This window comes from Schistocerca piceifrons, chromosome 3 (genome assembly GCF_021461385.2).
Source record: "Schistocerca piceifrons isolate TAMUIC-IGC-003096 chromosome 3, iqSchPice1.1, whole genome shotgun sequence".
NCBI classification, from domain to species: Eukaryota; Metazoa; Arthropoda; class Insecta; order Orthoptera; family Acrididae; genus Schistocerca; species Schistocerca piceifrons.
The window spans coordinates 233,778,610-233,792,144 of NC_060140.1; the positions used below are offsets into that span (position 1 = coordinate 233,778,610).

The window sequence follows — 13,535 nt, forward strand, 5'->3', positions numbered from 1 at the left end:
GGTTTCTGTCAGTTTATTGAAAATGTGTGTTCCTGAAAATAGGACCCTTTTTGGACCAAGATAAGTGAGTTTAGGTCTTTATGTGGTATGTTCTTATGCCTAGTATTGATACTATGTACCGGTATTGAGCTTTTGGTTGGAAATAGGGATATAGTACTTGCAACAAATTTCATTAAGGAGTCAATATACTGGGAAGCAATGGTTATAATACCCCGCGCTACTTCCTTCCTGAGACGAGAAAGCGCCTTGTCAACCAAGGATGTTAGTCTCGGTCGGGCACACAGTTTTAATCTGCCAGGAAGTTTCAAGGATGTTACAATTTCATCGTTTTCTACACAGACACCACTGGAACATATCAGTAAATGATCCTCTTTGACGCAACAACTTTGTTGTCTGCTAATATTGTCAAAATAGACGCGTTACGTAATGGGAAAGAGGGGCGCGGGTGATTTGCGTGCTTAACAGTGCAAGAATTCTGCAGAGTGGATGTACGTCATTGTGTCATTACACCGGTAGTAAATATTTGCGTTATATATATAGGAAACAACGCAGAACAGTTGAAAGAATAATTTATGTCAACAAAATATTTAAAAAAAGCAGACCAGAATGCCGTTAAAAACAGCTGTAGCTCTCAGCCGACTTTCAAGAGTTTATTGCTTTCACCAAAGAATAAGAAATGTAGCATACTATTCAACAGCTCCTAATATTGATATTCAAGAGACCCCAGAAACGCGAGAAACTCAGTGTTGGCAAATACACTCCTATGGCGGTGTGGAAGAATTAAAACTTTCAAACCTTACCAGACCTCCAAAAGTACAGAAGCCAGATGAAGTTATCGTGAAGGTGCACGCCGCATCGGTCAATCCGATTGATGTTGCAATGCTGGGTGAGTGACTCCTGTGTTATTCTTTTGTATTCGCCTTTTGGTTGTTATTGGCTCAGAAATAAATCTCAGGGTGACTCACAGTTTTGACTTACATAACTGTGTACGATTTGATGGGTGCTCAGTTATTGTTAGATTTCAAGCAGTGTGTATTCATTTTACATGTCTTACCGTAATTTGCATGGGAAATCGTCATTTAATTGCAGTTGTTTTGCAATTTAAATGTTTTAAAATAACTGATGCCATAGGAGATGAAGAAAGCGAAATATATTGAAATACAATGCAGGAATCACATATCTTACAAAATTGTATTTTTTTACCAGACATAAAAAACTAATTAAATAGTTCGAAACAAAGATTTCACATGGAACTTTTCAACAGCTTTGCAATCAAGATTTTCCACAGCTCTGAAAGAAAACTGCTGAGACATGTGATGTATTAGCCAGTTATTGTGCATTATATATATTGTACGTGCACACTCTTAGCAAAATATGACTTTTATTATCACAGGAATTTTAAAAGTTTTAATGCAATAACATTGAACTGTCAGAAAAAAAAACTTTTGTAATATTATTTCACATGATAGAATAATTCAGTGAGCAAAATTAATAAGAATCTCCAGGAAAAAACATATAGAGGCAATTTGCCTTCTCATTCAGTGTCATATTCTGCTTTGTATGTTGTCGGCTATTGGAAAAGTGTCTCACAAAACTCACTGTATTCTTTAGGGACATGTTTTCAACGTTTTTTCAGATCCTCCACTATTTTTATTATTAGTGGAGTATTACAAGTGATATATGCTTTTCCATAAGTAATTTTATTTTCCTTAGGAATACCTCTACATGTTGTCCATGTTCTGTAATGCCTGGGCCACCATTTCTTGATAGCTAGAATATCATATAAACTTACCAAATTGATGGAGAAACTCTTTCTGTGCATTTTTCAACCAACTAACTCTTCTCAACATCGTGACATTATGAGCAGCAAATCTGCTGTGCAACTGAAGGGATAACGGAAGCGTCCGATTCCACCCCTATGCTTTGACCATTGACATTACCAATATGGCGGAAACGACCATTCACAACTCCTCCTATACCACTCCCATGGCGTCACCACGCAAACATGACAACAAACACGAAAATAAATCGAAAAACCACCAAACAGATATTCCTCCAAAAAAAAAATATAATGAAACTAACAGGACAAGTGAGGGAAATTGGAGATTTTTGGGTGGGGACAAACTAAATATAAACACACGCCAGTACATGAAACGACAAAAAACACTAAAATAGCAAGACCCCACAACCTTCCCAAATTCCACTACACACAAAATCCACTGGAATCGATCACTTCTATTGACCTATATAGGTCAACAGCAACTACTGATACCACGCTATAAATCTCAAAACTTTCACCACCACCACACTTAATCCTACCAAAAAAAACCCTTGAAAATTGAAATTGGAATCGAACACTTCCCTTGACGTATATAGGTCAACAACAACTATCGATACCAAGCCAGCCATAGCCACAACCACACCTTACAACCAAACACTTCCGTAAAGTCATATAAGTCAACAGCAAAACAAAATACCAAATCACCAATGCAAACAACCAAACAACTCACAAACACCCTACCAACCATTAAAAAAAAAAAATACTAACCACCCCCCCCCCCCCTTATAGCCGCAGCCACCACCCCCCGCCCAACACCAAACTAACCCACAACCTTAGGCCTATACATCCTACTTACCACCCTTACAAAAAACCCTAAAGATACAATAACCTTCAGGGACGCTCTTCCACCAACAGTACTCATCTAGATGAGACTGAAGGTTAGAAGAGCGCCTCTTCCCCCTCCCAATCATTGACTTAACTGCCACCCAAAACCCCTCTATAGTATTTGTACAAGCACCTGTCTCTTAATTCTTAAATTCAATGCTGTGGCTCACTACTAAATGATTGTACACCTGCTGACACAACTCCCTATAAGAAGAAAATGCATCTGAAACCATAGTGGTACCCTCTTCAGTAAAATCCTCTATCAATCTCACTAATTGCCTTTTTGTCTGGCCCTCCAAAACCCTAAATACACATTCTGAAAACTCACCCCTCGATACCACAGCCCCTCACACCCATAAACTAACCAAAGACTTACCCTTCCCATACTCTCTCTTCCCAAACTGCGACTCATCAATTTCCACAACACCAGGCCCACCCAACCTACCCCTGTACTTAACATACAGGGTAATCCATTGATCGTGACCGGGCCAAATATCTCGCGAAATAAGCGTCAAACAAAAAACTACAAAGAATGAAACTTGTCTACCTTGAAGGGGGGAACCAGATGGCGCTATGGTTGGCCCACTAGATGGCGCTGCCTTAGGTAAAACGAATATCAACTGTGTTTTTTTAAAATAGGAACCCCCCATTTTGTATTACATATTCGTGTAGTACGTAAAGAAATATGTATGTTTTAGTTAGACCACTTTTTTCGGTTTATGATACATGGCACTGTAATAGTCACAAACATATGGCTCACAATTTTAGACAAACAGTTGGTAACAGGTAGGTTTTGTAAATTAAAATACAGAATGTAGGTATGTTTGAACAATTTATTTCGGTTGTTCCAATGTAATACATGAACCTTTGTGAAGTTATAATTTCTGAGAAAGCATGCTGTTACGGCGTGATTACCTGTAAATACCACATTAATGCAATAAATGCTCAAAATGATGTCCGTCAACCTCAAAGCATTTGGCAACACATGTAACGACATTCCACACAACAGCGAGTAGTTCTCCTTCCGTAATGTTTGCACATGGATTAACAATGCGCTGACGCATGTTGTCAGGCGTTGTCAGTGGATCACAACAGTAAATATCCTTCAACTTTCCCCACAGAAAGAAATCCGAGGTCGTCAGATCTGGTGAATGTGCGGGCCATGTTATGGAGCTTCGACGACCAATCCACCGGTCATGAAATTTGCTATTCAATACTGCTTCAACCGCACATGAGCTATGTGCCGAACATCTATCATGTTGGAAATACATCGCCATGCTGTCATGCAGTGAAACATCTTGTAGTAACATCGGTAGAACATTACATAGGAAATCAGCATACATTGCACCATTTAGATTGCCGTCGATAAAATGCGGGCCAATTATCGTTCCTCCCATAATCCCGCATCATACATTAACTCACCAAGGTCACTGATGTTCCACTTGTCACAGCCATCGTGGATTTTCCGTTGCCCAATAGTGCATATTATGCTGGTTTACATTACCGCTGTTGGTGAATGACTCTTTGTCGCTAAATAGAGCGCGTGCAAAAAATCTATCATCCCATAATTTCTCTTGTGCCCGGTGGCAGAACTGCACACGATGTTCAAAGTCGTTGCCATGCAATTCCGGGTGCCTAGAAATATGGTATGGATGCAATCAATGTTGATGTAGCATTCTCAACACCGACGTTTTTGAGATTCCCGATTCACACACAGTTTCTCTGCTACTGGTGTGCAGATTAGCTGCGATAGCAGCTAAATTACCTACTTGGGCATCATCATTTGTTGCAGGTCATGGGTGATGTTTCACATGTGGCTGAACACTTCCCGTTTCCTTAAATAATGTAACTATCCGGTGAACGGTCCGGACACTTGGGTGATGTCGTCCAGGATTGATAGCCGTACATCAACACGATATCGACCTTTTCCGCAATTGGTAAACGGTCCATATTAACACGGGTAATGTATCACAAAGCAGATACCGCACTGGTGAAATGTTATATGATACCATGTACTTATATATAAAAACAAAGATGAGGTGACTTACCGAACGAAGGCGCTGGCAGGTCGATAGACACACAAACATACACACAAAATTCAAGCTTTCGCAACATACTGTTGCCTCATCAGGAAAGAGAAGGAGAGGGAAAGACGAAAGGAAGTGGGTTTTAAGGGAGAGGGTAAGGAGTCATTCCAATCCCAATCCGAAACCTCTGTCCTATCCAAAGGCCTCACCTTCAGCCCCACTCCCAGATTCAACCAAACAGCCCTCGTCAAAGATTTACTGTCCTACACTCGTACTCTCTGCTGGAAATATCACTTTGCCACGAAGAAAAATGAACCTAATCCTACTCCTAATGATCCAACTCCCCAAGACACCATCCAAATTGAACCCTGCCTGGAACAGTTCCGTCCTCCGTCACAGCGGGATCCACCTCCTCTTCCTCAAAATCACCCTCTCCAAACCTTCCAGGAATTTCTCACTTCCAGCCTTGCATCTCAATCCTTCTTAAAAAACCTTAATCCTACACCCAACATCACCACTGCCGAAGCCCAGGCTATCCGTGATCTGAAGGCTGACCGATCCATCGTCATTCTTCCGGCGGACAAGGGTTCCACGACCGTGGTACTTGATCGTCGGGAGTATGTGGCTGAGGAACTGCATCAGCTTTCAGACAACACCACATACAAAGTTTGCCAAGGTAACCCCATTCCCGATGTCCAGGCGGAGCTTCAAGGAATCCTCAGAACCTTAGGCCCCCTGCAAAACCTTTCACCTAACTCCATCAACCTCTTGACCCCACCGACACCCCGCACCCCTACCTTCTACCTTCTTCCTAAAATCCACAAACCCAATCATCCCGGCCGCCCCATTGTAGCTGGTTACCAAGCCCCCACAGAACGTATCTCTGCCTACGTAGATCAACACCTTCAACCCATTACATGCAGTCTCCCATCCTTCATCAAAGACACCAACCACTTCCTTGAACACCTGGAATCCTTACCCAATCTGTTACCCCCTTCCTTGTAACCATTGATGCCACTTCCTTATACACAAATATTCTGCACGTCCAGGGCCTCGCTGCGATGGAGCATTTCCTTTCACTCCGATCACCTGCCACCCTACCTAAAACCTCTTTCCTCATTACCTTAACCAGCTTCATCCTGACCCACAACTTCTTCACTTTTGAAGGCCAGACATACCAACAATTAAAGGGAACAGCCATGGGTACCAGGATGGCCCCCTCGTATGCCAACCTATTCATGGGTCGCTTAGAGGAAGCCTTCTTGGTTACCCAGGTCTGCCAACCCAAAGTTTGGTACAGATTTATTGATGACATCTTCATGATCTGGACTCACAGTGAAGAAGAACTCCAGAATTTCCTCTCCAGCCTCAACTCCTTTGGTTCCATCAGATTCACCTGGTCCTACTCTAAATCCCATGCCACTTTCCTTGACGTTGACCTCCACCTGTCCAATGGCCAACTTCACACGTCCGTCCACATCAAACCCACCAACAAGCAACAGTACCTCCATTATGACAGCTGCCACCCATTCCACATCAAACGGTCCCTTCCCTACAGCCTAGGTCTTCGTGGCAAACGAATCTGCTCCAGTCCGGAATCCCTGAATCACTACACCAACAACCTGACAACAGCTTTCGCATCCCGCAACTACCCTCCCGACCTGGTACAGAAGCAAATAACCAGAGCCACTTCCTCATCCCCTCAAACCCAGAATTCCCAACGGAAGAACCACAAAAGTGCCCCACTTGTGACAGGATACTTTCCGGGACTGGACCAGACTCTGAATGTGGCTCTCCAGCAGGGATACGATTTCCTCAAATCCTGCCCTGAAATGAGATCCATCCTTCATGAAATCCTCCCCACTCCGCCAAGAGTGTCTTTCCGCCATCCACCTAACCTTCGTAACCTGTTAGTTCATCCCTATGAAATCCCCAAACGACCTTCCCTACCCTCTGGCTCCTATCCTTGTAACCGCCCCCGGTGCAAAACCTGTCCCATGCACCCTCCCACCACCACCTACTCCAGTCCTGTAACCCGGAAGGTGTACACGATCAAAGGCAGAGCCACGTGTGAAAGCACCCACGTGATTTACCAACTGACCTGCCTACACTGTGATGCATTCTATGTGGGAATGACCAACAACAAACTGTCCATTCGCATGAATGGACACAGGCAGACAGTTTTTGTTGGTAATGAGGATCACCCTGTGGCTAAACATGTCTTGGTGCACAGCCAGCACATCTTGGCACAGTGTTACACCGTCCGGGTTATCTGGATACTTCCCACCAACACCAACCTATCCGAACTCCGGAGATGGGAACTTGCCCTTCAGTATATCCTCTCTTCTCGTTATCCGCCAGGCCTCAATCTCCGCTAATTTCAAGTTGCCGCCACTCATACCTCACCTGTCTTTCAACAACTTCTTTGCCTCTACACCTCCGCCTCGACTGACATCTCTGCCCAAACTCTTTGTCTTTAAATATGTCTGCTTGTGTCTGTATGTGTGGATGGATATGTGTGTGTGTGTGCGAGTGTATACCTGTCCTTTTTTCCCCCTAAGGTAAGTCTTTCCGCTCCCGGGATTGGAATGACTCCTTACCCTCTCCCTTAAAACCCACTTCCTTTCGTCTTTCCCTCTCCTTCCCTCTTTCCTGATGAGGCAACAGTTTGTTGCGAAAGCTTGAATTTTGTGTGTATGTTTGTGTGTCTATCGACCTGCCAGTGCCTTCGTTCGGTAAGTCACCTCATCTTTGTTTTTATATATAATTTTTCCCACGTGGAATGTTTCCCTCTATTATATTGATACCGTGTACTTATACATTTGTGACTATTACAGCTCCATCTATCACAAAGCGAAAAAAGTGGTCCAACTAAAACATTCATATTTCTTTACGCACTACACGGATATGTAATAAAAAATCTAGCAGGCCAACCATAGCACCATCTGGTTTTCCCCTTCAAGCTAGACAATTTTCGTTCTTTGTAGTTTTTTTTTTCTATGCTTAGTTCGTGAGATATTTGGCCCGGTCACTATCAATGGGCCACCCTGTATATGCAGAACATACCTCATGACAATAAGAATACCAATCAAGCACCGTTCTCTCGCACAGACACCCCTCATGCGCACAGAAACTGTGAGAGGATTTATAACAAAAATGATACGTCATTAACACAATTTCTCGCATGCCCAACCTAGACTTATCAAACCAGGAACCTCACCTAATGGAGCACCATAAGTTATCCTTATGACAACTCCACATATAGCTGTCAGACGCTGGAACTTTAGTAAGCCTCATTTCTTCACGACACACTGAACACTCCACATCTTCAGCAAACAGGCCGAATAGCTGATTAGAGACAAGCACTGTCCCCCATCATCGCTGACAACCGAATACTGTTGGCCTTGTCAGTCATATCAATACCTACCAAAGACATAAACAAAGCAATTTACCAAAATTCACACACAAAAATAACTACAATAACATCAACATAACAAAACCAAAATTTTTAACTCACAGAAAAACATTCTGCTGAAAGCACAGTCACTGCCAATAACACACACATGCAATGCTACCACACTAATGAACCCCATATGCCACATAACACGCTACCCCTAAACACACCACCAGAAAGAACCACCGACCGCAACAATATGCCACCTTTAAACATGCCACACATACAAACTAAACAAAAAAAATCACCTAACACACAAGCACACCACCACTGATCACATCAGAACGACTCCTACAAACACGCCACTCTCACAAGCTAAACTCCGCACTGTCGTGACATCACACATCACAACAGCCTTATGTCACAGGTCAACGCTGACGGTTGGAATCGTACGCTTCCGTTGACTTCCAACTGAACTATAGGCTGCAGAAAGAATATGTTTGCTTTGCAGAAATGAACTACTGTACTCAGTATGTCCATTCTGCATCTTTAATGACAATCAACAGCCAGATAAGTCATATTCCAGTGGGTATATGTGACATTTGTGCACAGTGGATAGTGTTGCACTCCAACTAATGGTTGAATTTTCTAATTTTGTTACGTATGCCCTTTTTGCACCTTGTAGTTCAAGTAGTTTTGACAATAATGATTTTGTGTGTGGGAGCGCACGTGTCCGCACATGCTCTCTTTGCAGTAAAGATCTACTCAGGCTTACCATACGTCTAGGATTAGCTTGCACAGTCCTGGTATTTTAATTCTGTACAGGGTTACAAAAGTGTCTGGGGTTTAAAAATTTTACAACTGGTGAGGATATTTTTTTAAAATTTTGGAACTGTTGTGGAATTGATTTGAATTCAGTTAGAACGTATGATATGGTGATATCCATGTATAAGGACTGAGTTCTTTGGATACTGTTTTGTGATATATGCTTATTGTATGTGCTCTGAAAAAAATTAGATAATAAACCAAAGAAGTCCAGTATATTTAATAGTATTTATTTAGTGGTATTAAGTAGTATACCCAAAATGCTTACCTTGATACTGAGCAAGTTTGCTGCATTTTTTTTACGTCTTCAGGGGCGGCCTAACTGAAACCATCACAAACACATCTGTGAAGTCAGAGCCTTCATCCACAGCCCAGTCTACCAACACTGTTTTACCAGTTCTAAAATTAAACTAAACTCCTTCCATACAGACCTTGAAGGCCCAATGGTACTGATCAACCACTGTGTCATCCTCAGCTCACAGGTGTCGCTGGATGCAGATGTGGAGAGGCATGTGGTCAGCACACCACTCTCCTGACTGTTATCAGTTTTCTTGACTGGAGCTGCTAATTCACAATCAAGTAGCTCCCAAATTGACCTCACAGGGGCTGAGAGTGCAGTCCACTTGCCAACAACACTCGACAGACTGGATGGTCACCCATCCAGATATTAGCCAAGCCTGATAGTGCGTAACTTTGGTGATCTGATGGAAAGCAGTGTTACAACTGTGGTAAGACCATTGGCTTCACCAATTTGTAGTGAGTCCACTAGAAATTTTAGCATCAAGTAGCCTACTTTTTGGCCTACAAGGAAATTATTATGCCTTACCCAGGTTTGAAGCTATTTTTAGATTGCATGGCCTCATGTCCAACTCAGACCAGTTTACCATGGTTGTATCACAATTAGATCTTAATGTAATTGAACAGTTCAGTGATATTTTGCACCAACAGTCTTACTGTGTATTTAAAGAGACAGTGCTCCAATGCTTTGTTTTCACACCAGAAATTTGCCTACAGAAAGTTGTTGATGGTGACAGCAGGTGATTCCCCATCTCAGATTCTTCTCTCAATTTGTGCACTCACAGGTAATGAACTGCTGGCTGACACTTAGTTCAAGATTTTTTGCATGCACAGGCTCTCACAAAATGGCAGGGCGGTTCTTTCAGCCTTTACTGCAATCTGGCTATTGACAAACTGGCGATTAAAGCTGACACAATTGCTATTGCATGAGCTGACAGTAACAGTTGTACCACCATTAAAGACGCTATAGATGGCAGCCCTGAACTGCACATGAATGCTACAGGCCATGCAGATGTGTGCCAGTTGCAGAAGACATCAACAGAGCCATCTGTATGAGCTTGCATGCCTAAATGCCAAGTTAAACAGACAGAATTCTGAGTCTACTGCTCATGCAAGAAATAAGTTTCAACTCTCTCACATGTGGTGTCGGTACCATAACCATTTTGGGGTTTTAGCAAGACAGTTCACCAAGCTCACTCTTATCCAAACGTGACCGAGTGCCAATATGCACACGTGCTCATTAGTCTTGGTCACAGTACGTACAATACTACTCAACTGCCACAGTTACTTATGTTGCTGGTTCTGCAAGACTGATCATTAAAAACTAGTTATCACAAGCTGTGTTCTTGACTGATATGAAATCAGAGATTAGTGTTACTCCTCCAACTGAGAGTGGTTTGAAACATGTTACTAATATGGCTATTTTAACAGCAGCTAATAATTCACCTGTCAAAACCTTTGGAACACTTGAGGCTCAAATTGTGAAATGTTCGGAAATGTGGCATGAAGAAAAATGATTCGACAACTTAGCTACGAGAGGAAAATCAGCTCTTGCGAGATTGAGCAGACCAGGTGCAAATGCCTTTGGAGTAGGTGCACCAAAAATTATTACAGTCAGATGGAGCAGCTGCCATGCAGATCAAAGACCTGCTATCCCCCCTCCCTCTCCTAAAGCTCGTCAGGTGGCAGGCAATGATCTTGGCTAGCTGTTGCTGAAGTATTTTCCAGTGCCGACTGAATCAACATTTGCAATGGAGAGGCGTTGCCATTCTACTCTCCATCACATCAAAACTACACCAGAACTGCTGGTGGTTAGTAGACTTCGTCACCTACCTCCAGAAAAGTTGCATGCTGCTCGACAAGAGGTTGATAGGATGATTAGTGATGGTTCTGTTTCTTGCTTCACGAGTGCTTGGTCTTCTTCCCTACAGATGGTCAGAAAAAAAGATTGAATATGGTGAATCTGTGTGGGGATTATAGAGCTTTGAACTCTTGTATAGTCCCTGATAGGTGCCCGGTCTCTAATGTATCTGACTTTAGCAGTAACTTATCTGGTGCACAATTTTTTACTGTTCTGGATTGTGCTAAGGCTTTAGCACAGATTCTTATGCCCCCCCTCCCAAAGATATTATGAAGACTGCTATTACTGCACCCTTCAGGTTATTCAAAAATACAAATTTTTGAAATTGTGTAATGACAGTAACAATGGACATGTTTATCACATAGTATGCACAGGAGAATTTTCTGTCGCACATAAAAGAAAGGATGCTGTTACAGGTCATATGAAAACAGCTTGACATAGGAATGCCTTTAATGTCACTGCTTCACCAAACAGAAGAGATTTTTAAAGCCAAAGATGGAATAACAGTGATCTGGAAAGTGCTGCTTAAGACTCTACATTTCCGGCATTATGGAAGCGACCGTAGGTTTGACCCATGACGTCAAGATGGCAACCACCCCTACTTCCAGCATGTACAATATGGCAACCATAACGTCACTACATACACATGTGATTAGCAATGAAAATGAAAATGAAAGAGAATATTTCTCTCCAGCAATAAAATGAAACTATGGGACAACCATGGGAAGTATGGGTTTTAGGACAGGGCAAGCTAAATATATGACAATATGAAAAACAGCACAATCCCAAAACAAATTTTATTGACAAAATTCAACATACAATTCCCAATATATGATATAATACTACAATCGCAGAAACCACTGGAATCATACATTTCACTTGACCCGTATAGCTCACGTGAAGCCCTCCTCAAACCGCAGTATCAGAAAATTCCATTAATCTATATAGCTCCAACAAAGCCAATGATACCACAACCCCACACACAATTTGAAAACCCAAAACCCCGACATTTGCTTAACCAATTAAAATACAAACAAAAGACTATACACCAAAACAAACGAAACACAAATAATGCATTAAAAATATTTCTACCAACCACAAGCCCGATGAATACAACTTGGTTGCCCCCCCCCCCCCCCCCCTCCTTCAAAGATGTAAAGGCGAAAGATGATAAAAATAACACGTAAGTAAAACCATCTCACTGGCTGCCAGCCTAGAGATCTTGAAGCATGCCCCACATCAGATAGATCACTAAATATGGCTTAAGTCTAGATCAGTGCCAGCGGCTGTAACGGCCGAGCTTATCTATTGCTTATAGGTTGGCAACACGTCAGTATTGCGTAGTCAGTGCAGTGATACTTTTAAATGACTAATGGGACGTGAGAACATACGCAGTGTATTTGTAGTGTCAAAAATGAAACTTTGTTTTGCACTAGTGAGTTTAGAGAGAGGTACTCTTTGTCAGAAAGTGGTATAAAGTGGAGTGCTTTAACAGATTTAGTATCCACCTACCTCCTCCCATGATTTAATGAAAAACACTGATCCATCTACCTCCTTCCATGATTTAATTACAAAACATTGATCAACTTATTCAGTATGCTCATGCAGTTTGATTGCGTATCAACATAGAGCAGAGAAATATTTCACTGCTTTTTCAATTACATCATGGGTTGTGATGCTGTCCTTGCATTACATTTATAATCTTGTTTACAGCAATATTTCAGTTTCTCTTCCAAATTTATTCAGAAGAAATTGTACAGGGCTATTACAAATGATTGAAGCGATTTCATAAATTCACTGTAGCTCCATTCATTGACATATGGTCACGACACATTACAGATACATAGAAAAACTCATAAAGTTTTGTTCGCTGAAGCCGCACTTCAGGTTTCTGCCGCCAGAGCGCTCGAGAGCGCCGTGAGACAAAATGGCGACAGGAGCCGAGAAAGCGTATGTCTTGCTTGAAATGCACTCACATCAGTCAGTCATAACAGTGCAACGACACTTCAGGACGAAGTTCAACAAAGATCCACCAACTGCTAACTCCATTCGGTGATGGTATGCGCAGTTTAAAGCTTCTGGATGCCTCTGTAAGGGGAAATCAACGGGTCGGCCTGCAGTGAGTGAAGAAACGGTTGAATGCGTGCGGGCAAGTTTCACGCGTAGCCCGCGGAAGTTGACGAATAAAGCAAGCAGGGAGCTAAACGTACCACAGCCGACAGTTTGGAAAATCTTACAGAAAAGGCTAAAGCAGAAGCCTTACCGTTTACAATTGCTACAAGCCCTGACACCCGATGACAAAGTCAAACGCTTTGAATTTTCGGCGCGGTTGCAACAGCTCATGGAAGTGGATGCGTTCAGTGCGAAACTTGTTTTCAGTGATGAAGCAACATTTTTTCTTAATGGTGAAGTGAACAGACACACTGTGCAAATCTGGGCGGTAGAGAATCCTCACGCATTCGTGCA

At 42.3% G+C, this 13,535-nt stretch overlaps 1 protein-coding gene across 1 annotated transcript in view; it reads left to right on the forward strand.

The window, feature by feature from the left end:
* Positions 1 to 378: 378 nt before the first annotated feature.
* LOC124788054 (reticulon-4-interacting protein 1 homolog, mitochondrial) overlaps positions 379 to 13,535 on the forward strand; it is a 92,987-nt gene continuing 79,830 nt past the window's right edge. Inside the window, exon 1 of the mRNA XM_047255130.1 lies at positions 379 to 886. Within this exon, the coding sequence (XP_047111086.1) occupies positions 607 to 886 (280 nt within the window). The 5' untranslated portion in view covers positions 379 to 606. The remainder of the gene's footprint in view (positions 887 to 13,535) is intronic.